Source organism: Lepeophtheirus salmonis, chromosome 9 (assembly GCF_016086655.4).
Source record: "Lepeophtheirus salmonis chromosome 9, UVic_Lsal_1.4, whole genome shotgun sequence".
Lineage (NCBI taxonomy): Eukaryota > Metazoa > Arthropoda > Copepoda > Siphonostomatoida > Caligidae > Lepeophtheirus > Lepeophtheirus salmonis.
In genome coordinates this window covers 10,165,564-10,191,067 of record NC_052139.2, presented here as the reverse complement: position 1 = coordinate 10,191,067, position 25,504 = coordinate 10,165,564, and the positions used below count along the sequence as shown (strand labels likewise).

Genomic DNA, 25,504 nt, shown 5'->3' with positions numbered 1-25,504 from the left:
AGCGATGCCTTTTTAATCCTTTTTAGTGGGACAGACAGTCAAAAAGTTAATCTTGCCCTTACAAAAGCACAGCATATTTTGTATGCATTAAGGTCAAGAAAAGAGAAAGACACTAGATGAGTTTTAAACATTGAAAAGCTGTACACGAGTGTATAGTGTGTGTCTGTTTATTATTTATTTGCATTTTTATTTTGTTTTTGTCTCTTTTTTTTTTGTTTAAAATTTAGAAATATACCGAGTAAAGGCCAAGAGAGAGAGAAAAAAAAATCATGAAACTAAAATTTATTCTTCAGTTTCCCCACTAAAAAAAATTGGGTGAGGAGCCACAAATTATACCCAATTTACATAATTTATGATATTTTTATGAGTTATAAATGGTATTTAGATTATTTTTTATTATTTGGTTCATCAGTGAAAAATATTAAGCACCTTTTGAAAAAAAATAATTTATGGGGTTTAAAATATGCTCAATAATTTCCCTTTTTGTATCAAAAATAATGTTCAACTTTTTTTTATTATAAATAATCTATAACTAGGATTAAATCGTGCAAATAATTATAATCATTATTTGTGTTGCAGAGAAAATTTATGTTAAGTTAACATAATATACATATATATCGTGCTGAAAGAATTGCAAAAAGTTGTCCAAACATTTTTATTCCATTCATTTTGGTATCTAGTTTCTAATTAATAAAATATTTTTCAAATAACAAAACCTCGCTTAAAAATGCTATATGGGCTTTAATTAAAAATATTTAAAATATGTCGCATATAAAGGGTGGGGATTTTAAATTCGGACCCAGTTTAGACTTCAATATCTTGGCAACCCTCAGATGTATGTTTATGAAAGTGTGCTCCTCAGATCTAATTTACAAAACTTTATAAAAAATTATACGAAATTCTTGACATCTCCTCCGAATACAAATCCCATGCAGCCATTATTGTGTCCCTTTGTTCCTTGCACATGCCCAATCAGATTATTGAATCTTACAAAGTTCCCCAAATTAACTGCTACGATCTTGTCAAGACTTTCAAGGAGTCTGATGTATCGGGGAAAACCAGCACAGAACGCTTATGATTCTTCTTATAGTAAAAAATACACTACAGAATTCCTGAAGCCAATGCCAAGGGAATCCTGCCCCAAGCTAGCCAGATCTCATCCCTTTTAAATACTATGTGTCCAATAACTTTTTGCATAACACTGATGCCTCCATGTGGGCTTCTATTCTCGAGGCAGTGCCCAAGATGGATAAGGAGTTCCTCATCAAGGTCTGTGTATGGTTGGAGGCTGTGATTGAAGCTGGAGGTAGGATGATTTGAGTGATAGACTTTACTATTGACCCTTTCATGTACATGCTAATGAATTGGGAATTGCTGTTGATTAGTTTTGTAGTATATGTACATTATGCTAAACTTTTGCTGATTTAAAATCCACCTTGGGTGCATATTTATCAGGGCACCAATGGATACGAAAAAAAAATGTCTACAAAATAAGAACAATAAGTTCAAAAAAAAAAAAAAATACCATAAAAAAGTCATCACAGAAACAAATATCACGTATAATCATGTTTTTATTTATTCCTCAGTTTGCCAACTCCAAACAAAAAATGAGTGAGCTAATACACTCATGATGATATTATGAGATAAAAATTGTTTAAGACGTGCTGAATAACTTGTGTTTTGTTGTATCAAAGCTATTTTTCTATTTTTTGTTCAACAACTATAACTAGGACAAAAATTTTCTCCGTGATGTTTGGTATAACAGTGAAACCCCCAATGATTAAGTACATTTGAAAGACCAAATATTATTGAAGACTAGATGCACAATATTTTTATTCAACCAAAGCAAACTATGTCTAAAATATCAGTCCAAAAACAGAAGATTATAATCTATAAACATATAAAGCAATTCAATTCATTTTGAGTTTCACTTAAAAAAATACCTCTTTCAGCTATAAAATAAGCGATTAATTCAATTTTATTATTAAATTATTACATTTACTTCAACATTTACATAAAAAGTTATTTCATTTCCAAAAACTTTTAAATAATATTCATTGTTAATTATTTGGTAATTTAAAACGTCATTAAATTTACCCCTTAAGGAAAAAATTAAGTACCTTTTAAGTGAATAGAATAAAACAACTACAGTGATTATTGCAAATGTTAAAAAGGAAAAAAGAAGCTTTTATTAAGTCATTTCAATACAAAGTCATTTGCTTACATATATAATTTTTTTTGTGCGATATTCTAATAAATATATCTTTAAATATGGCTTTTGTAATATATTTTATATGAACAGATGTAGAAACATAACTTTTTTTTTCGAAAAACTTTTGAAAGTAGTTTAATTTTCCTTCACGATTTTGAAAGTTTAAAATAAATTTATTAGGCCATTTTGTAGAAATTGATATTTCCTGTCCAAATTTTTCATTATTTTATTTGATAAAAAAATAGTTTTAGTTGCAATAACTCGACATCAACTCAAAATTTTAGTAACGTTTGAAAAGTTAAAAGAGTAGTGTAACATTTTGACTAAATGCTGCGTAAGTTTAAAAAGAAATGAATATAATTTTAAAATTTTATAAAGGTTTTTTTTTATTATTTTCTAATTGAAGATTGGTTTAAATGTATTTTTTTAATAAAATACAATGAATTCCAATTTATTAACCTAATTTTTTACTATTTTATAGATTTCTACATAATTTTTAATATATAAATCATTAGTTATCCCCTAAGCATAAATCTTTCCTACTCAAACAAGGATCATAACCATAATGAAACTGTGTTATTATAGCATATATCGTGCAATAATATAGAAAAACTTTTATATTATTTATAATTTTTAAATATTTATTTTTGAAACCTTAAGAAGATTTAGAAATAGTGCAGTGCTATACTTTTAATTAAATAAAAATATACCAATTCCTGTTTTTTTAGAACTAAAACTTTTTTAAAAGCAACAAAATTAGGAAAAATTGGACATGAAATATCCATTTCTTCAAAAACAGCCGTATATGTAAATTTATTTTAAATTTTCAAAATCTTTAAATATAGGCCATAAAAAATAATTCAATTCTTTTACAAGTTTGGAGAACGATCTCAACAAAAGTAAATCTTGTTTAAACATGCGTGTATATTGTAATTTGTATGTTTATTAATGTATTTGAAGTATTAATTTTGGGCTAAACGAATGAATTTTCGATTGAAACGATGAAAATTAATATTTTCTACTTTTATTTATTGTAAATTACTTCTGCAAAAAAAAAAAAAAAAAATCTGAATTATTTTATGAAAATGGTGCCAAAAGTTAAAACTATATTGTTTTGAATTTTACAAGAACAAAACTAAGATCGCAATATCCCTTCTACGGGCTGAGTTATATGCCAAAAACTGAGATTCGTGTCAACTAACAACTTTCTTCCCTAAGCTTAAAATGAAATATTTTACTGATATAATCCTTCATTCAATCGTATCTCTAAAAAACATTTTTCTAAATAATTTTCTATGGTAAAAGTATGGGGTTCTTATGGGCAACATACAAAAAAAGGAATATTTCATTTGATATTTGACAAATTTTAAAATGTCAAAATGGAAATAAAATATTAATACTTTGTTTTTCACTCCAAACCATAATCATATTTTTACAAAATAAGATATTAGGTTGGGAGAAAAGTAATAATTTCTTCATTTTTTTATAAATTAGTTAATTTTGTTCATTATTGGTCACATAGGATGATCATATGATATAGTGTTGTAAAGGTGTGAGTATACAGGGTGTCCACGATAAATTGGAGCTATCTTAAAATTCAACCTGCTTGATAAAAATGGAATTTGGAGTGTATTTGTTAATATGAAAAAGTTAGACATGATATTAAACAATAAATTTATTCAACTTGTCCTCCCTCAGCAGCCACCATCTTTTCCATCCTGCCCCTAAAGGATTTGTATGCCCTGATGACTTCTGCGGAATCAACAGCATTCCACTTGCTCGTAATGGAGCTCTTCAGAGCCGCGACGCTCTTGTGGCTGACCTTACACACCTCACTCTCCAACTTCCCCTACCAGTAGTAATCACACGGATTGAGGTCGGGTGAGTTGGAGGGCCAGATGTTGCGATCCCAGAAAGTAATGTCGTGGGAGTTGAAGAGGTTAGTGGTCATCATGGCGATTTGTGCGGGCGCTATTTCTTGTTGGAATATGAAATCCCTCCCAGCAACCGTAACCTTCATCCAGGGGATGACGAACTCCTCCATGACTTTGCAGTACCTTATTGCGTTAACCCTTTCCTTGGGATTGAAGAAGAAAGGAGGCATCACCTCACCGGTGCTGCGGATGACACCCAGAGTAATCACGGAGGCCGGGAACTTTGTGGTGAAGACCGCAGGGACCTTCTCTCCTTGGCAAGCCAACTGTCATTCTGGACGTTGTAGCTTTTGTCGACAGTCCAGTTCTTCTCGTCGGAGAAGAAGAGGATTCTTCCTCCATGGCTCTTCAGGTCATTGAGGAGATGCTTACCGTTAGTGAGCCTGGTGGCCTTTATGGATGCCGTGAGGATGTGTTGTTTGGCCATTCGGTATGACCTGTACCTAAGGTCCTCATTCACAGCCTTGGAGACCAGCTGCTTGCTCATTCCACGGCTCTTGGCCAACCTGGACAAGAAAGTCCCCGGCGAAGCCTTGATGGACTTCCGGAGGCCTTCAAGGAAGCGGGGAGTGCGGATTAGGTCACTTCTCATGTTGTGGGCCGTGCGGCAGAACTTCCCCTAAACCTCCCAGGCATTGAAGACTCGGTACACCGTGGTCTTGGGGTAGTTAAGAAGCTTGTAGATAGCAGAGGGCCTGTGTCCCGAGCGAGCCCATTCGAGGATGGCGTCTCGCCTTGCTCGTTCCATGATGACTATTGCTTGTTGTCAAAACAATTGGGGTGGAAGTTATAGTGTATTGTTCACGCAAACTTTTATATTAGTATGATTTAACCCCGAATATCCACATTATGGATCTGAATGATGTTTAAAGTAGTTCCAATTTATCGTGGACACCCTGTATACTACATATGTTCGTTTGGACAGTTGTGAATTATCATGCGTCGTGTATGGAAGTCTCAAAGGAAGAAATTTGCCATATTTTACATTTTTACTACCTGAGAACCAAAAACGCATCGAAAGTGACCAAGAATTTTCAACGACACAATTTTGTTTTATGTTTCAAACCCTTGTAGGAGCAAATTTTTTAGATCTATTCTGCCCTATATTGTAAATAAATCGATCCTTTGAAGCTGGTGATCGAACAAATTGGAGAGAAGAAGACATCATCAAGACAACGCCAGAAGCTCCAGGAGCTCGGATGGGAAGTTATTATGGATCCACCTGGAAAAAAGTGATTACCACCTCTTCCTCTCTATGGCCAAGGCGCTTGTTGGTACAAATTAGGCCTTAATAAAGGCCTGCAAAAATGTAGTCTTAGTTTTCTGTCAGAACGGGACAAGGGTTTTTACAAAAAGGGTATTATAAGGTTGGATTCTCATTCACAACAAGTTATCATATAGAACAAGGCATACTTGGCTCAAATTGGATGATTGTAACACTTCATATAAAGCATTGAAATAAAGTTAAAAATATAAAATCACTTTTTCCCCCAATCTATTATTATATTAATTATTGTATAAATATGATTAAATGAATTGCTATAAAAATAAAAGATCCTAATTTAAACTCAATTAATGGTGTATTCTTATGATTTTATATCATTTTGAAATATTAAAAAAAAAAAAAATGAATATATAACAACCCTTTCACAATTAATTTGTGGGATTCTTGCTTGAAATGATTATTTATATATTTTTAAAACATATATTGATAAGCGATTTTTATCTTTTTTAAAATAAGAAGAAATTAATTAATATATTAATTCATTTTAAAAATGTATGTCATGAATATATTATTTCAATCTATTATTATATTTTTTCTAATAGAAACTGAATTTATATTTTGTGCTATACGTATTTTAACTTAAATTATTTTTTTCCAGGTAAATACAATTACTCATACACATCCAGGAATGCTTGAAATAGTATATAATCATACATAAATATTTATTTATAATAGAGTAAATGCATTACATTATTTATGTATGTAAAATGCTTAATTTACTTATTTCAAATGTTGAATACAATTCAGTTAGAGATGGGAAAATAATTTGTGTCTTGACATTACAGCGCAGTTAAAAAAAGATTGATTTATGATCATTTATGAAGCAATATTTATAAAGGTTTGATATTGTGCTTAGCCAAATTTTTAGGTACATTTAGTCAATTGCATATTGCTCAACTTTTTATTATATACTATGGTTAAATAAGGCAGCATAACTATAGAGAAGGAGCACATATCTCATAAACGGTATATTTAACAAACTAAAAGTTGGTTAGACATTTCTTTTATCATGAGTATATTTCTCTCTCTTCCAAAAATCATCTTCATTTTGTGATAGTTGAACATTTTTGTTATGTAATGAAGGGATTTACATTAAAACTTGTCTGCCCGTCAGGGACAGGCAAAATGTTCTTTTTGACAGATAAATACATGCTATGCAATCTGAAAGGTACTCCCAATTCAAGCAAACTAGAATCGTTTTGACATATGACACCGTTGTATTATTTTATTATCATTCAACTCTGCTTAATGAAATAAATTGACATTGACAACCCTTTTTTTTATTTAAGTTAAGAGAAAAAAATTATGTTTCTTAATGTTTTGCCCTACATGGAGTGATGCATTGAAATCCAAACAGCTACTAATTCAATAATTAATGAAGGTTGAGTGATTGTAATTCATATTTCGATATATTAAAACATAAACAATTAGTGACAAACAAAACACACCTGAGATCTTTAGCTTACGTGCAAGTCGATAAAACGACACTTGACGTGATCGACTAGTTTCCATTCGTGCACTCCAAGCAGTTGGGCGTCTTTGGACGAAAGTATACGCCGTGAGCAAGTCCGAAAAGTTGGAGATGAAGAAGGACTCTGTCAAAAAGGCATAAATAGAAAATGAACCCCAAAGAAAACCTCAAGGCATGAAGGTCCATCCAAAAGATCTCAGGATTTCAAATCAGATTGTCCAGAGAGCTATAATACATAAAAGTGGAAGGAAAGCCCCACTTTTTACACCATCAATGAAAGAACCCATTATCCGGCGTTGCAAGACTCTTTTAAGATCTTTTGAACCATTTTTTTTACCTTTTTGGTGTCCCTACATCCCCTATGCTAACCTTCTCAAATAAACCTTTTGAGTGCCTGGCAAGGGAAAGGCCTGCAGTGTATGTCATCCATGTTCTGAGGTCCTAAAACACACTGTCAGCCGGCAGTGGGACGCTATGATAGAGAATTAAATCTGCAGCATGTGCAAGGCCTTCCACCGCCTCCTGGAAACCAACATTGCAACTAAGGGTGGCTACATTAATTAAAAAGAGAGCTCAGACACACATCTATCTATAGTATTAATTTTGTTAAAATTATAACGTTCGCTACTAAATTATATCAGATTGAATTTTAAAATTCAAAGTGTTTAAATTTTAATGGACCACTGGGTATTTAAAAAAATAGTGGCAAAAATTTAATATCACTAATTATTTTAAATCCCATAAAGTAATGTACAATACAAACTTTATTGGTTAGCATTAATATATTTAATGCTAATGGTTTTGCAGATTTTGTGTCTGCAATATGCAATGTTTATTACATTATCAAATAGATGATTTAATATTTATTGTATAACTAAGTACTTTATCTACAAAACAAAGCATTATTTGCTTTACTCTTCTCCTCTCAGTAGTGGTAAAGTTTTAATAAAAAAATATATAAAGTACTAAAATCAAGAAAAATTGAAAATACGAATTTATTACTTTACTTTATATATGTAACTACAACCCAATATTCAATAGACATATCGGAGTAAATTATAAGCTTTATTTTCAATTTTGTGAGGTAGTTAATATACACTATAATTTTAACTATAGTTTAGAAGCTTTATTTGGCTTTAAAAAACTTATATTTCCGTCAATATTTTTTTCAAGACGAAAAAAAAAAAAAAAAATCAATCATAGACCCTTTTCAAACAATAAATCTTTAATTATATATTTTTTTAAAGAAGAATTAATATCAAAGTTTGAATTAGTACACTTATAAATCTGAGGAGGATGAAGAGGAGAGGATGTGCTTCTTCTGCAGTTCAGCAATCGAAACCTTAAGACATCTAATTCATGATTTCCAAGAGTCTCCAAAATGGTAGCTTTGGCCTTTGGGTTGCTGCAAGAAGCGCATGGGACTCCAATCTCATGAGATAAGTGACTGATAATGTCTTCTCCCAGTCATAAAAATCACTTTAAACGGGAATCAGTCAGAATTTATGATTTACTAGTGCTTTGCCCGGCCAGGTCTTGCAATTCAAACATACATATGTGGCTGGATAAACTCATAGGGAAGTCAATCTCCATTTTAGACGCTTTTATGGAGGACGGCTCTCGCTGAGTTCGTATAAAGCTTAACGATGGACCAGGGAGTTTTCTAGAGATTCGAGATGGCTCTTCTTCATTACTATTGTATTAAATAAATAAACAAGATTCCTGCTTCGTGACGTCACGTTGATCAATACTACGTCGTAGTATTGTATGAATGTTAACGACTATAAATAATAATTTTATAAAATAAAGTAATTTGGTTTGAACGACTTATATTCAAGTGCAAATTATATATACCTTGTACATAATTTACAGTAGGTTTGGCATGCATTTAGTCCTTTACTTTTACTTTTGAATAATTATTATAATTGTTACATCATGCCTTCCAATAGAATAGCTACAATATTCAAACTCGAAGGAATAAAGTATCCCTCAACAAATGGTAATCGGGCAGATACAAGACATTTGCAAAAAGTGAAAAGCTTGCAGAGTGATTCCTTAAAGATTCTGTATATAAAGAATACAAATTTTTTGAATAATTTATATAGTTTTATGTTCGTTCTTTATATGAATGATGCACATAAATTGTTGATGAAAAAATTGTATCATTGCATATTTTTTTATATTTATTTTCTCATTGTAATGAAATAATACGACATTACAAGCCAATCCCAATCTTTATTTCTGAATTGTAGGATTTCCTCAAAAAATCAGTGATCATGTACACAATGTTAACTACTTTTGTGCAATCCCAAAACAGATGTCTTGAAGTCACTCAGCTGAACTTGCAGAATGTGAAGTCTCTCTTTGTAGCTCGATTTATTTTTTGCAGACTCTCGATTTATTTGCAAAAAGGGTTGAAGTAGCTATCTTTTAGCAGAATCACTTTTTTTTAGTCCAGTTGCAAAAATATATATTTTTTTAAATTTTTAGTACATCTTCCGACGGTTTACAACCCATCGAAGGAGACGTTTAAACCAAATTAGCCGGAGACCCCACAATTTTTTTTTTTTTTTTTTTTGGGGGGGGCTGGGGCTATGAAACTTTGTACAATACAGCTTAATCAATTTTTAATTTTTATAATTATTTTAAAATGCAAGAAGGTCGTTTGTGTGGCATCTGTGGACGTGCTCCACCATTGTATATTTGCATAAATTCCGAATACCTCGAAGAATTCATTTCGATGATTCAATCTATGGTAGAAGTTCAATGATTCGTCTACGCCTAGCATAGGAAGAAAGGAGTACAAAATTGATTTCCATGAATTGGTCATTTACTTCCGGTAATTAAGGGATTGTTCATTTGCTTCCAATGATTTAGCAATTCTTTTTTTGAAATTCTGTTCCGTCGTCCTTATACGTACGGAAACTATGAAAATTATTTACTCATTTCATCATCATGAGCAAGCAACAAGCAAAAGATGCCAAAGATTAAGGACATTTTTAAGTGTGCTAGTAGTCAGTTTTTAAGTTGGCCAACGTGAAAAAAATGGATATGATCCCTCCTAGATGTCAGGGAGTATAAGGCATAATTTAAAGTGGGATACAAAGTTCTTGTTAAGTTTGGAGAAGAATATAAAGGAGGATCCAACTAAGTCGATGAATTGCCTCGCCAACGACTTTTCTGTAGCTACAAGGACCATCGGGAAACCTATTAAGCAGAATTTGGTATTAGTTTCTGTCACAAGGACCCACACCCCATTCCGACAAAGGACATGAAAACCAGGAGGCTCGACAGTGTCAAGAAAAACCTCACATAAATCAAGGCAAATGGGTCAATTTTGAAAATTTTATTGGACAAGAAAAGTTTCACAGTTGATCAATTCCACAACTACCGGAACGACCGCTGACTTTCAGAGACAAAAGAAGATGTCTAAGGGGTTTGCTATACCAAAAATACGGCCTAGACGATTGCCCTCGGTGTTGTGGTCTCTGATAGAAAAAAGATGTATCTGTTTGTTTTTTTCAAGGCAGGACAGAAAATCGGCCAGGAGGCCTACCATAAAGTGCTTAGTTACACAATCTTTCCATGAGTGAAGACCAACTATCCGAAGGGTAATTACATCTGGAATTAGGACCGCATGCCCTCACAATTCTGCCAAGTGCCAAAAGTTATGTACAAATAACATGGCTCGACTCTGGTCCAAATAGATATGGCCCCTTCCTCACAAGATTCTAGCCCACTTGAACTTTTTATATAGAGCACATTGGAGAGAGAAACCAACAGTACCTCAGCCAAATGTGGACTCACTGAAGTCCTCGTTATTCGATGCATGGGACAATTTGTTACAGAAGTTTGTCACCAACTCCTGGTTGGTCTTCAGCTGACGTGTAAAGGCTGTGATTGATAAAGAAGGTGGCAATATCGAGTAAATTTTTTTTGGCAAAAACCTTTTCTAAATATTATGAAACAAAAAAATTTTAATATAAAATTATTGAAGTATTTCTAAATCCATCACTCAAGTCCACGTTTTGTTGCCTTACTCTGTATATACAAAGTAAAAAATAAATTGGAATGGTCTCTTTTTCTTAATTTTTGTACAAGATTGTATTTTTTAGGTTGACACTGCACGTATATACATTGATTGCCATTTATTCATCAATTTTACTTTGGAAACTGTATTTAAAGTAGAAAAAAATGGATTGTCACAATAAAAGAATAAAAAAATTGATCAGTTTATTCCCAAATACTATAACCGGGGTAATATAAGTATTTTAAATCAAATAAAGATTCTAGAGTAAAACTCTTCGTTCTATTAAATCGTCCCATAAATTTGAATAAGAAGCCTATAATTCACTCAAATATGTCTATGAAATATTGGGGTGTAAAATAATAAATTATAATTTTCTTTTTTTTTGTTCATGATTGTTTTAAACTTAACGGGCCTCCTGCATAGCAATATTGTAGATTATAAAGTCAGTTCTATATTTTTCATATGTATATAATTTAATATCTCAAAAATTTTCGAGATAAAAAGTTTATTTTTTTTTCTTTTGTACATAAAAAAATTAAATGACAACACACACATAGGGCATAAAGAAATTATTTTGTCCTGTGCTAATTTAATTTACCTGATGATTTAATAGAACAAAGTATTTACATTCAGCAAAATGATATATAAATTCTTAGTCCACGACCATCATTTTCATTTCACACTTCTTATTTTTATTTATGAGCTTCTAAGGAAAAGGGAATTTTCTTTATTTTCTCTTTTTATCCCCTCCCACGTTCTTCTTACTCTCTGTCTCCTCCTTTTATTTTAATTTAATAATAAGAAAGTATTAGTTGTCTTCTGATATTGGGAAAAATAGATTATGTTTTTACCTCCGTTTGCTTTATTTTTAATCAAATCGATCTTTGAACTTGCATATGTAGTCATATTTATTTATTCATTAGTTTTGATAAAATGATTCTTATCTACTTGCATTTAAAATATATATTGCTATCTACCTACGAGCCAGAAATTCCGGCACCTTGTTTTAATTTCAACCAAGTATCTGGTCTGGCATGGGCTTTTTAACTCAATACTTCCTTATGTCTTTAAAAGTACGTGTTTCAAGGGTGACTTTGTTGCAATATTATGATAGATTAAAAAGTAGTAGAAGCTAGCATAATAAAACAAACAATAGATTAACATATTAATAATATTTTTGGTATATATTCGAAATCTGTAACTCTTATCAGTTTTGAAAAAGTTGTCAATGAAACCATGCCATATTCATACATGTATAAATTCACGTTACTGTCTTATTTTTCAATGGAAAACAGAAAAAATAAGGTTTTTCTTTCATTTTTTTTGGTTTGTTGTAAATCTAAATATGTTAGACAGTATAACTATCATAAATTTGAAAAAAATAAATAAATGGACGTTTAAATTGTACTTTAAAGAGCGCAGTTCATGTTAAATTTAAAAAATAGGGGCTCATTTTTTATAATTATAAATGATCCTTTTTATGTAGTTTTTTTCTTCCTAAAATCGGAGTATTTTATTTTTGACTGATTTTTAGTCCATATTTGGTTTTATTCAATTGTTTTCAAAATAATGATAACATTTATAAAACACTATTTATAATAGTAGGACATCTGGAATTAGCACACTATACCTAAACACTGATAATAAGACAGTATGGGATTATTTTTTTACTTTATTAGATCCAATATATATCCAAAATGTACTATTGTGGATATATAGGTAGTCAGAATAATGAGGAATATCTATTTTGAACTGTGATGACTCCAAAAATGAATTTGAAAGTAAAATATTTAAAGTTTTTTATCATCTCAATTTTGATTAAAGAAAAAAATTATGAGCCGTCAGGTAGACCGTCCAATCAAGCCTTCATTCGTGCACTGAGTGTTATATTACATAAATACAGAGAATTTCCAAAAAAAAAGTGACGGAATTCTCGGGAAATCCAGTTCCATGCCTTTCTCTCTCTGACACTCTCTCATCTCCTTCTTTTTTTTCTAATTCTTAGAGTGCCAAATAGTGTGCTGTCTAAAAAAGCCAAAAATGTTGCCAAAGTGACTTAGAGTAATGTGCTGGGACTGCATCATGCCACACCAAGTTTTTAGAATGAACTTGCCTACTAAGGTTGGGGTTCGGTCTGAAAATCCTTGACTTGTCTTTTATTTTACTGAGCTATTTCGGTCTAAGAAAATTCGGTATAGATTGAACTCAAAAAAAAAATATTTCGTCTAAATCTGACCCCAAAAAAAATAATTCTGTTAGATCGTTTATACAAAAGCATACATACGGTTCATTTATTATTCCGTCTAGACTTATTCTATAAATGTATTGTTTATTAAGTCACTTGGGTTTCAATATGATGAGCAACAACCTTCAATAACGTCATATGAGTTTAAATTTCTGCATAAGTCATATTTGTACAACTCAAAAAGGGAGAAAATCAGTTCATAGATTAATCATCTTTATTGGATCAAACTAATTCAATCCCTGAAGAAAGTTTGGTCTGAACTGGTATCAAAAATAAATTACATCCGGCTCGGGCATACAAAAAAATCTGTGTTACTTAAAATTGTTGAAAGATCCCGGGCTTAACACAGAAAACCCTTTTTTTTTTCATTCAATTTTTTTTTATGTTATTTAATTATTCGCTTTAAGGAGTTGAGTCTCAATAACACTTTTTTTCGATTGCTTAGCTTAAAGGGTATTTTTTTTCGTTCAAGATGCATTGTTTTGGAAATTACCAAAGTATCGTCATACGTTACAAAAACCCTCACTAACTTAAGAACAAATTGTCATAAAATTAAGAATCTAGTTTTTTGAAGGTTGGTTTAGCTATTCGGCCAATGCGTAAAGTTTGAAAATTATGACCATCGACACATTTGAAGTTAAATGTGTTACATAAATCATATTTGTACAACTCATACATCAAAAGAATGTACTTTTTTACTTTTATTGTGTCATGCAGCAAAAGAAAAATAAATAAATTCTTAAAATTTGTTGGTAGTTCGGCGATTATTCACAACTGTGGAGTTTTTATTTAATACTTGTTTACTTCTTCAAAGGAGCTAATTCTTATCCAAATGATCAACATTCCGAACCTTAATTCAGAAAAAAAGAAGTAGGAATATATATAGCTGACAAATAAATACACTGTATATGTGAGGGGATCCAATCGGTCTATAGAGTGAGCTGGAAAATAATAAGTTTATATATTAAGACAGAAATAAATCCAATTACGATTTGAAAACGGGTCAATTTCCGTATATAATATGATATCTTGGTCTAGGTCGAAATATTGGTCCAAATTAGTCCAGAAAAGTAATTAAAAACAAAAGGAGAAAAAGTTTGGTCATTGACCTACTCTTAACACTAGTAACTCTCAATATCATTACTACCAGTATGAACAAACAAACACCCTTATTAAAGAAAATTCCTTCGTTTGCAAGATATTTTTTATTTTTTAGACTAAAGAACTTTCACGAATATTATATACATATATGAACACAATAAATGATTCTCCTCTCTCCTCCTTTCAAACTTTCCCTCACACACTCTGACAATCGATGGAAAGATAGATATATACCTTTTATTATTGTTATTAATTACTCCTTAAATGATGTGTTTATTATCAATCTTACCCGTGAGCGCAACGTAGTGTTGATATTCATCCGGTAATTTCCTTATCTCGATGAAATAGTCCAAAACGGATCTGATCTGTGATTGATCCGCTATAAACTCATCATGAAAGACCATTTTGGAAATGTCATAATTGAAGCTCCCAACTTGAAATCTGCAGACTTGTACATCCAAAGGAAATGAGTTAAAGGTCATTGGACAAATGAAGGTGATCCGTGTTGCAACAGCGTACATGATTTCAAAGTTGCGATTCAGCCAAAGACCTTCTAGTTTGGAAAGAACATCCAGGGTTTTAAATTCCTTGAGATTCAGTATTTCTGCATCTGGAAGCCAAAATTCTTTAATGAAGCTCACATCCACAGGTATCCAAGAGTCTGCATCCTCTCCCTTCTTAAATATTTTGTCCATCTTTTTTTGATCAATGATGAGTCTCTCATCCTTCCAACGAACCACAAAGAATGAATTGAGCGTTATACTAAAGTCCTTGTCATCTATTTTAGGGATATCCTTGATGTCAATCCCAACATTGACGACAGTCTGAGTCTCATTCGGGAGATCAAACTTTGAGTAATTACGAGGAATGCAAATGGCGTCTCCTTTGGCACAGACTTTGGCATAACGAAAGGCATCATCAGAGTCAACCAAATCAGATAAGGGAACTCGTTCATTGGAATGATAGGGTTCCTCTGTTAGTTTTTGAAGAATTTCGTCTCCTCGAACGAGTCCACCAAATTGAACTCCTTGCACGAGGAGAGACACAAGGGCTGTTAATGCTTGAAGCCAGTTCATTTTGATTTTCAAAGTGTTTTGAGCGGATCAGGAATCTCCTGTATGTAAATATACAATGATTCCTACAATGGAAGAATAAGAAATATTGTTAGTTTTTAGTTATTATTTTCATAGCATATATATATGTACTTAGTAAGGTATTATATAACAGTCTGCATTTGAAAGTCACATATAAATTATGAAGCAGATACCACATTAAGCATTCATAGTCCACAACTCCCCCCCAAAGGGATATAAATGAAATACATTTATTCTATCTTATAAATAGATAAATTTGAGTATATGAAACCAAAAAGCTTTAAACTCATATTTGAAAGAGCAATAAATTATTATACAAATGTATTTCCTTTCATTCTCATCTCCCTCTTCTCAAAAAGTTAAAGTAATTCTTTAAATTAAAGGATTGAAGCATTATCATTATCATCTATCAAATGCAACAGTTTCTTGTAAAATCCCTTAGAATAAGCGTTGGATCCTAGTATTACATGAAGTCAAAATAATCAAAATTGCTAGAGTCGACAATTTTTCTCATGTTAAAATTATTTGTGGCACAGGAAAAAAAAAACTAAGCACTTTAGTATTTTTTATATATTGATATCCTTTTTTTGCAATTTGTATTAACATGAAATATTTGATACTTAATTGAACTTTTTTTTTTTTTATGAGTAAATTTAGGTCTGTGAAAACGTAATTTTTCTTTGTATAATGCAAATAACAATATATACACAACTAATATTATTTCTTTGTATAAAATTGCGATTTTTGTCATTTATTGAATTCATGTACTATTTAAACTTAGCATTACATTGAAGTATTAAGGAGAGTTACCACATCTATTATGCGTGTACGTCTATATATCTATTAGTTTTTGGAAATATTCTACACCCTGAGATTTATAAAATGCTTCTTATTCTCCTTTATCTACATTGTATCTCTAATATGTTGCAGTATACTCATGAAACACATTGTATTTTACACAGCAACAAACAAAAAAAGGAAGTTTCATTTGATTTGAAATTAGACTAGAGGAGAAATAATTATCATACATGAATTTCATCCGCTTTTTCCTTAAATTTTAAGACGTTTTGGTTTTAAAGCGAGAATATGTGGGAAAATTCTGAAAAACTTAAACCCGATGATGTTTACTTTTTTAAACTGAAGATGAATAAAAAGAGCATGCTTCATAAAATACTTAAGTGATTGAACAGGATAATGTGATGCATCTTCTCACTTTTTTTTCTTTAATTATAGTTATCTATATATAACTATAAGGAATGATTGATGATTAAGTGAGAAAATAAAATATGAGACGAAGGAATGATTGAAAAATTTAGGAATGGGTTATGACAGTTGGATTAAAACAAATGAAATCAAGTTTAGAATAATAATGTGTTCATCTACGTTCTTTTATTTGAAGAAAAAAAAAATCGTAATAATCAAAATATGTAGCACAGAATGCAAAAAAAAATATTTGAAATAATAAGAATATAAAAAGACAACATGAAAAAAAAGTTCTTTAAAAAAAAAAGTATCAAAAACAGATATGAAAGGAATTCAAAAATCATTTATATTACTTTGTAGATATGACATGTTTTATGCAATTACTATTTTATTTAAATGATAAGTAGTGGAAGTAGTGGAAACCATAGTACACTTTTTATCTTTGAAGCAGTTACTCAAAGTAAGTTTGACCTAGACACAACCAAATTTTAGTTGAAATACACGAATGCCAAATCAAAGTTTAAATTTTAATTATTTTACCCACTAAATTGATTCTAATAATAAAAATATATTCTTGTGGCAAAAATTATAAAATTTTTACAAGATTCAGAGGTGGTGGCCAGTCGGACCAATACTACTATATATTAAAACTGCATAAACTGCGAAACCAGTATTGAGATTAAAGACAAAGTTGGTATTTTAACTTTTTGTTTATAGAAAACAAATTCTGCTTATTTCTAAATATAGGAAAAACATTAAAAACCAGATAGACAACTGAATACTGAGTGTGGCTTGCCAAATGTACCAACTGCCTCCGTAGTCAAGTACCGTTGCTACAGGCTAAAAAAAAGGAGTTTGAGTATTACAGAAATTGCAAGATATACTTTTTGTATGAATACATAACTAGAGCTTTCACGGTGTTGAATTATTAACTTTCAATCTATTATTGCAGATTACAGTATTACTACATTGATACTATAGATCACAGATTATTATAAATGAAAGATAAATTCATCTTCTCAAACCTTTTCAATCATCTGTCCGGACTGGGTGTTGAATACCAATCCGTTAGTTAGTAATATATTAATGTAATGATATTACTTTTAGAATAACTATATTACTTTACAAAAGAAATAATAACTAATATAACGAACATAATTTTTAGTTTAGTAATATATCATCACTAATTATACATTACTGATTCAATCGTCTATTAATTGAGTTAATTATCAAACGTTGTTTTCCAATAAGGAAACGATCAACAAAATCTCAAACACTGTGACTATGTTATTTTAAGAGGCTATAAGTTTATGTCTGATATTATTTGAACGTCTTGATTTGTTTTTTTTTAATTAAAAAAATTAAAGATTTAAGATTATAGCACCTGTTGTTATTTTTTTTTAAATATTTGTACAAATATTAAATAAAACAACAAGTTGAGATTTTCAATCCAACGATGCAAAGTTAGAAATTGCAGATTAATATTTACTTATTTCAATTTTGTTTATCTGAAAAAAAAAATATAAAGTGTAGGACTATATACTAATTTTCAAATATTCGCTTAACCATTGTTCAATATAGGAAACGCATTGAATTGATTGCAGCATTGTTCAGATTTGTGTCTGAAGGGGATATTGAAAAATAAGTTATGCTATTACATTTTTAATTTAAGCAATTAGTTGCATAACTAAATTACTTTTCCAGGAGTAATATGTAATAAGCAACTTATAACTCAGATATATTATCTATTACCCAACTTTAGTCCTGACTAACAAACTTCCTCACGCACTGACTAACAAACATTCTTATTGTGAAGTGTAGATATACTTATATAATAAAAGAAATAGAATAGAATATACTAGGAAAATTACAACACTTGTTGCAACGAAACCCTATGTACTGAGCGCTATATTATCTTAAATTTATTTTCCATGAGTGAGTTTTGAAATGTGATAAATATACATATCAACTGGTAAAAAATAGTCAAATATTCATATGATATAGGTTATAGCCAAAGCAATGGAATGTAGCAATTAGTACAAAAAATTCCACTTTAGAAAAATTACAATTAAAACCCCCCAAAAATAAATTTTTATCCTATAACTAAAAAAAATTACAAAAATTATTGATTATATTGTAAATTACAATTCTGATGTCAATTTTGAGGCTCATTTTTTTATTATTTACAAGGGAAAAAGGTATATTGCAACTTTCTCACGTCTCTCACATGTTAATTTGACTTTATCTATGGGGTATATATTACAAAAAAGAAACGCCTAGTATTTACTTATTAGATTAATATTTCCTTCTAAGTTATGTGACATATAGATAATTTACTTCTGGGGGCAGATGTTTTCGGAAAATATTGAATATTTAGTCATGTTTCTTGAGTAAATCCAAGCGTATATGAATATTCCTACTTTGTTTAATAAAAACAAAAATGACTATTACGTTATGTGTATGTTAAACACATAAAAGTGTATATAAAGTTATAGCAGGTGTAAATTTTGTGGATTTCTCTCAAATATATTCTATTAAAAAGAAAACTAAAAAAACAAACATAAAGAAAGCAATATTGGATCAACTTTTAGACCGTTAAGCACGAAAAACAAAAAAATAAACTATAATGAAATTTTATGGAATGTTGAGGATTTTTGTTAAGAACAAAAAATAGTTATTGAATAATACAGGCCTTGTTTATTATTTCGATATTATAATATTTTTGCTTAGCTCTTTGAGGTTAAAAAACAGTTTAAAATTTCAATCAAATTTTTAAATCGTGTTTTTGATTATTTTACTTTCTACTAAAAACCCCATTTTGTATTTCCACCTCTTATATTAGTATATTGATTAATCTTTACAATGAATAATTTTCTTGATATTGCGATTAAACATTTCGATTTTTTTCCATATATTTAAACATAATTTATAATAAAATGATATTTTTTTAATTAAAAATATTAGCCCATTCAATAAAAACAAGCAATATATAGCAAAAACAAACATACTACATAAGGTCACATGACTATAAAAAAACTGGCTTTATAAGTCTCAAAGTTTTCCAAAAATATATTCATGTTACCTAATAAAATAAAAATGCCAGAAAAATTGACAGACGGACCTCCGAATTGTTGTCCAAATTAGAGGAAACAGGAGAATATCTCCTTCTTTTTTTATTTATAAATAACAAATTGATTATAAGTCTAAAAATTTGTTCATATATTCCCTGACAACTCTAAAATAACTTAAAACATGTTGTAAAAAAGTGTCTTCTCTTTTTTCAAACTCCCCATTTTTGAACTAAACCCTATAAATAAAGTTGCAAATATCAATTATAAGAGTTAGTCACGATGACTGTAGGGATGTGAGTATTGATTAAATTGAGGTGAGTGTAAAAAACTCCTGAGAAAATGTCTCTAAAAATCTGGTAACTTTGAGAAACGACCTATCTACTACTGACAGTACTCCTTGTTTGCTGATGTGTTATATCTTTCAAAATTGAGAAGAGTAATTTATAAGAAAATTCATACATTGTTTTTTACAAACAAATACATTTTATATTCACCCCAATATAGACAATATTCACATCTCTAATCATGAGTATTGTAAGAAAAAGAAAAAAATCACATAAAAGACATTCATTGTGATATTGAATGTATATTCTACTTTAAATTTTGGCGCTTTTTAAATACATGCTCTACTCTAATGGGTTACAACATGTCATTTTCGACAACTCAATGGGTTTACTATTTAAAAAGAAGGGGGAAAACAAAAGAATCACTTAATTGTTTGTCTTATACATACTCAAAATATATATATAAAATGTCTTCAATTTTATATATACGACGAAAAAAAGGTTATCAATTGTTTTTTAAAATTTAATTTAATAGGAGAATAAGCCAAAAAATGAAAAAAAAGAAGACATTTAGTACAAAAAAAAAGAAAAGAAAAAGAAAATGACACATCCATAAAGTTTTAGTTTAAAAAAAAAATTAAATAAATATGCATATAATTTTTAGCTATTATAATTATGATATGAAAAAGTATTGGCTTACTTACGGTCATATTGTTTACTATCTATTATACCAAAATGAATAAAGAAGTCATGCAAGAAGTTATGCATAAAAGTTGGAAAGTTGGCTTTGTAAAAATAATAATGATAAGTTTGCAGAAAACTTTTCTTTAAAAACAAAAGTAGCTTTGAGTATTGACATATATTTTTTGTACTTCACCATTTTGAGCAAAATATGTACAACCAAAATGTCATGTAGTAATGTTAATTGAACACTATTTTTTTTTTTTTTTAATGAAAAATGAATTTCAAAGAACTAAAAGCATTTTATTCAAATCGTCTACATATGTGGACAGCCAACACAAAAGCAAGCCAGAATGATTTATGGTCAAATTTATCATGGCGTATACAGGTTAGAAATTAGAAAAATTTTAAAGCCGTTTTCACTTCTACATATTTTTATTTTGTGCCATTTTTATACCAAACTTTTGAAGCAAAAGTTAGTAATTCCACATTTTTCTACACTTTTTGGACAATATGTCTCCCTCCATTTTGAATTATGGCTTCAAAATAGGGACGAACAGAACAACAGGCCCTGATGAAGTCCGAGGACAAGTTTTTCCACTCCTCTGTGATCACATCCTTCAGGGAATCGACATTCGGGCGAGAAGTATTATTTCTATTGAACTCCTAGACACACCAAACAGCAAAGACCTGGGGGTCCACGTCGAGATGTGGACTAAATCCAGAAGTCTGACGGCCAGAATGCATCTGTGTTCTCCCTGCATAAATGGTGCACTTTTTTGGACGTGTGTGTCGTGGCACTGTCTTAATCAAACAAATAGTTATCCCTGGGGAATGTGTCAATTACCCATGGCAAAATATAGTAATTGAGATCCTTGTAGTAGACGTCCATATTGATTTTTCTATTGACCTTGAAGAAGTAGCATCTTGCTGATGTCAGACACAACAACACCGAGGACTATACCTGAGATGGATGTTTGGCCCTGAAGGTTCTCTCCATCTGAGCTCTTTATTCAGCCAAGAAGTGATCATTTCTCCTTTCAGAATAGCGTCCACTGTAAAGATCTTCTTGTCGGAGATCGACTTGTGCGCGGAGGAGATTGCACACCTTCTACCGTTTTGCTTGTTGCTAGGACATTTTTATTGCTCAAAAACAAAATAAACATCAAATATGAGCTTTTTGTCAGCTTTTTCGAATTGGTTCAAGTATAAAATTGTCAGACTTTTACAACTGAGGCTAAACAGCCTCTAAGAGGCTTCTTTTTTTGAGTACTCAACCCCTAATTGTATTATTTGTCGAATTATGGCCAATTCTTATCAACAAATACTTTGTATCAACCCTTTGGGTGTGTTGCAAGTTGTACTTACAGTGTCCAAAATTGATTTTTGCAATAAAAGAATGATAATTTGATCTATTTTATTTAAAAGGGCCATTTCTGAGTGAATATAATTCTTATAAATCAAATGAAGGTTCTAAACTATAGCTAATACTCTTCGCTATCGTAGCTCATCCCACAAATTAGAATAAAAAGTTCACTTAAATACTTAAATGAAATATGGAACGGTAAGTATTTATCAATATCAGATTAAAAAAAATTTCGTTTCTTTTTGTTCAAAATTGTTTTAATGTTGACACACCACTTATATCTTACTCTTTCTATGAAATTTATATTCAATCTGTTAGTATATTGATATTAGTATTCCACAAGGGAATAAGCTGATAATTGCTTCATAAGAAAGTTCACATTAATTATAACTTAATGTATTTGTATAAAAATATGTCAAAATGAGCTCTTTTATTAAAGGACTTTTTAAACCTATAATTCCTTTTATTTATTTCATTTTTTTTCTCTTTTTCACTCACTCTGATGGATTTAAATACTCATATTAAGATAACTTTATTATTTGTACATATATTGAGCCATCATTTTATTACAACTCAACTACAAAGTATATGTATACCCATATAGGTACGGGAAATGCATAATGTTTCTTTCAAAAACTATCTTTTGACTAAAGATATTGCCAAAATATACAGGTATTTATTATATTTTCAATTCTTTTAAGGCTTTAAGTTTTTATTGGACATATTATATATGTTCGATACTTCGATAGATTCATATTTTGAAGATTATATAGAATAATTTTAAAATATTCCATATATGAAAACTTAAGATGTATTTTCTTAAGAATATACTTTATTCAAATATATGTATATATTTCTATGTAATAAACAAGTTCTTACAATATATGCTTTTCGAAAAAAAACTAAATTGTAAACAAAAAAAAAAGTGATCTTCACATTGATATTTTACTAGAAAAATCTCATATAAGAAATTAAATTCCATTCCATTATATTATAGGCATATATGCGTACTCGACTTGATTTTATACAACAGTACCGGGTGAGGACTTCATATTTAACTAAATTTACTTACAAGTAACAAATTCCTTTTTGAATTTTCCCTCCCTCAAAAACAGGATGTGGTATTTTAAGTTATTTTTTCTGTATAAAAAGCTACTTACTTCAATCCGTTACTTTAATGTTCTTCTCGTTTAAATTGATTCATTTGCCTTAGTAGCTTCTTCAGCTATTTATCCATACCAAACCCATATGATCTAGCGCATAAGTCTTCTTTATATCCATTGTAAGTCCTTTTTGCGCCTCCCAAATATTATATACATAAATGTTCTTTTCTTGAAAGTTTTGCCGTATGTGTACAAAGTTGGTGATCTACTCAAAAGAGTTTTCTTAAGGCTCAAAAAACTTTTTGAGCATATATCTTATTGAATGAATGAGTCCATACTAACTTGTATTAATTTTTTTGTGAATTAGAGTGAGAAAGTTTCCTTCAGTGCAGCAGCTGATCAAGTAGAAAGCTGCCCCTTTTTTCGTGTTCAAGGAAGATGTATGCGCTTTTGAGAGGAAGAGAAAACGGTTCAAATCTTATTATAAATTTTAAATAACGATGAGTTTCTACTATTTGTGTTTAAAACAAATAAATTATCGTATATGTATTATATTGAGTATAAGTCTTGATTAACGAAATTATGAAAAAACTCTTTATATAAATAAGGCTTGAAAGTTTCAAAATACCTAGATAAAAGGCCTCATATCAACAGGACCATGCAACAATTTTTATCTTTTTTGCACATGCCTTTTTTCTTATACTTATTTTCTGTCACAAAAAGGAGAAAAAATAAAAATGCTTTGACTTGAGTATAATGATTGTGAATATTATTTAATACGTATATCAAATCAATTATAATCTTTTAGTGGAAGTGAAATTAGTGAAAATTGTCGGAAACCTTGTGTGTTTAATGCAATTGAAAAATAAGACTATATCACCGTATATATTTTCCTTTGGAATAGAAGTCTTCCATAATTATTAGAAGTCCTGATTTTTAGGAAACTTATGTAGAAAATATTTTTTTTCTCTTGGAAATATTAAATGTTTTATGAAATTTTTTGAATGAATTGAAACATTTAATGAACATAAAACTAATTCCACAGAGTCCATTAATGAAGGAAAAGTGTATCAAATTATCATTTCCGAAATAATTCTTAGATTTTCCACGAGTTTATAAAGTCTTTCTTATGTATATTACTTAATCACTTATATTACATTATATTAAGCTAAAATCGTCTTTAACCCTTTAACATATTTCTATGAACTATCTAACATTATTATAAAATAGAAATAACTATAGACTTGCTTTTCAAGTTAAATGGGAGACCCATTGTCTTATAAGGCCAATTAAATAGCATAAGGAAAGATAGAGACGAGTTCATAAATATTATAATCAGAACTTGAGTCTACGTCCAGATCTGAGTATTACGGCTCTGTTATAGACTATGTACATATAAGAACAAAATAAAAGATAGCAGCCTTCTTATATATCCTTCTGTTGATACTGTAAAGTATTTATTAATCATCTCTTTTTCATAAGGTTAAGTTGAGAATATCTTGTTCATAGTCCCGTGAAACCGATGCTAATGAGAGCAATTCCTGAATATCTGATTGGAAATTATATGAGTATTAAGTGACCATATAACTTCATTGAAGATATCCCCAGAATTGACACATAATATCTTGAGTTGATCTATCTCGTTCGTCGAAAGGAAAACTTAAAAGGTTCCCCAAAGCAAATGTCTGAGGGATCCATTCGTTATTAGTGTTTTTTCTTTCATTTACGCTCACGTAAGATATTATAAATTACTGGCATTAAACCTTCTTGATGGCTTAAACAAAGAACACGGATGGAAGGTTCTAAAGTACATTCAAAGCTATGGCTGTTAGCACGAGCATATAAAACCAACCTAATGTAAGTTTATTTACAGTATCTCAAACAAAAGTTCCGTGTTAGGTGAGTATCCAGGTACTTAAAAAATAATGGTTTCACTCGCAGTTCGGTAAGAGTTACAGTACACCCTTCATGGTACGCGATTCGGTACTGTATAATAGTAAGATGTTGTTATTTGTTAAATAGAATTAATTTAGTTTTTCAAGTCTTTTTGATATCTTATTCCTTAATAATTTCTTTTTTGTACAATAAATTATTCCTAAATATACTTAACTTCTCTAAAAATAAAGGTTAACATACAATATATATAGGTTATATCATACAATTATTCATAAATTTATAAATTTTTTGGCAAAAAATTGAGTTGACTACAATTTCTGTAATAACCAAGATGGACAGTCACAATATCGCCATCTGCCGACAAAATTTCGCTTGATACAGATGCACCTGTAGTTACAAGGTATTTCGAAGCTAATTTGGAAACATTGCGAAATAAATTTAAATTATCCCACCACCACACCCCTGGATTTTTGTCAATTGGGATGCATTTTATCAGTTGTATGTCATTATCTCTTTTTCTATTTCTTT

General features: G+C 30.2%; 1 protein-coding gene across 1 annotated transcript in view; it reads right to left on the bottom strand.

Moving 5' to 3' along the window:
• LOC121124567 (glycine receptor subunit alpha-2) overlaps nucleotides 1-23,419 on the bottom strand; it is a 68,981-nt gene extending 45,562 nt beyond the window's left edge. The window contains exons 1-2 of the mRNA XM_040719725.2: nucleotides 23,138-23,419; nucleotides 14,568-15,416 (exon numbers count right to left, since the gene is read on the bottom strand). Coding sequence (XP_040575659.1) covers nucleotides 14,568-15,354 — 787 coding nt within the window. The 5' untranslated portion in view covers nucleotides 15,355-15,416; nucleotides 23,138-23,419. The remainder of the gene's footprint in view (nucleotides 1-14,567; nucleotides 15,417-23,137) is intronic.
• Nucleotides 23,420-25,504: the final 2,085 nt, after the last annotated feature.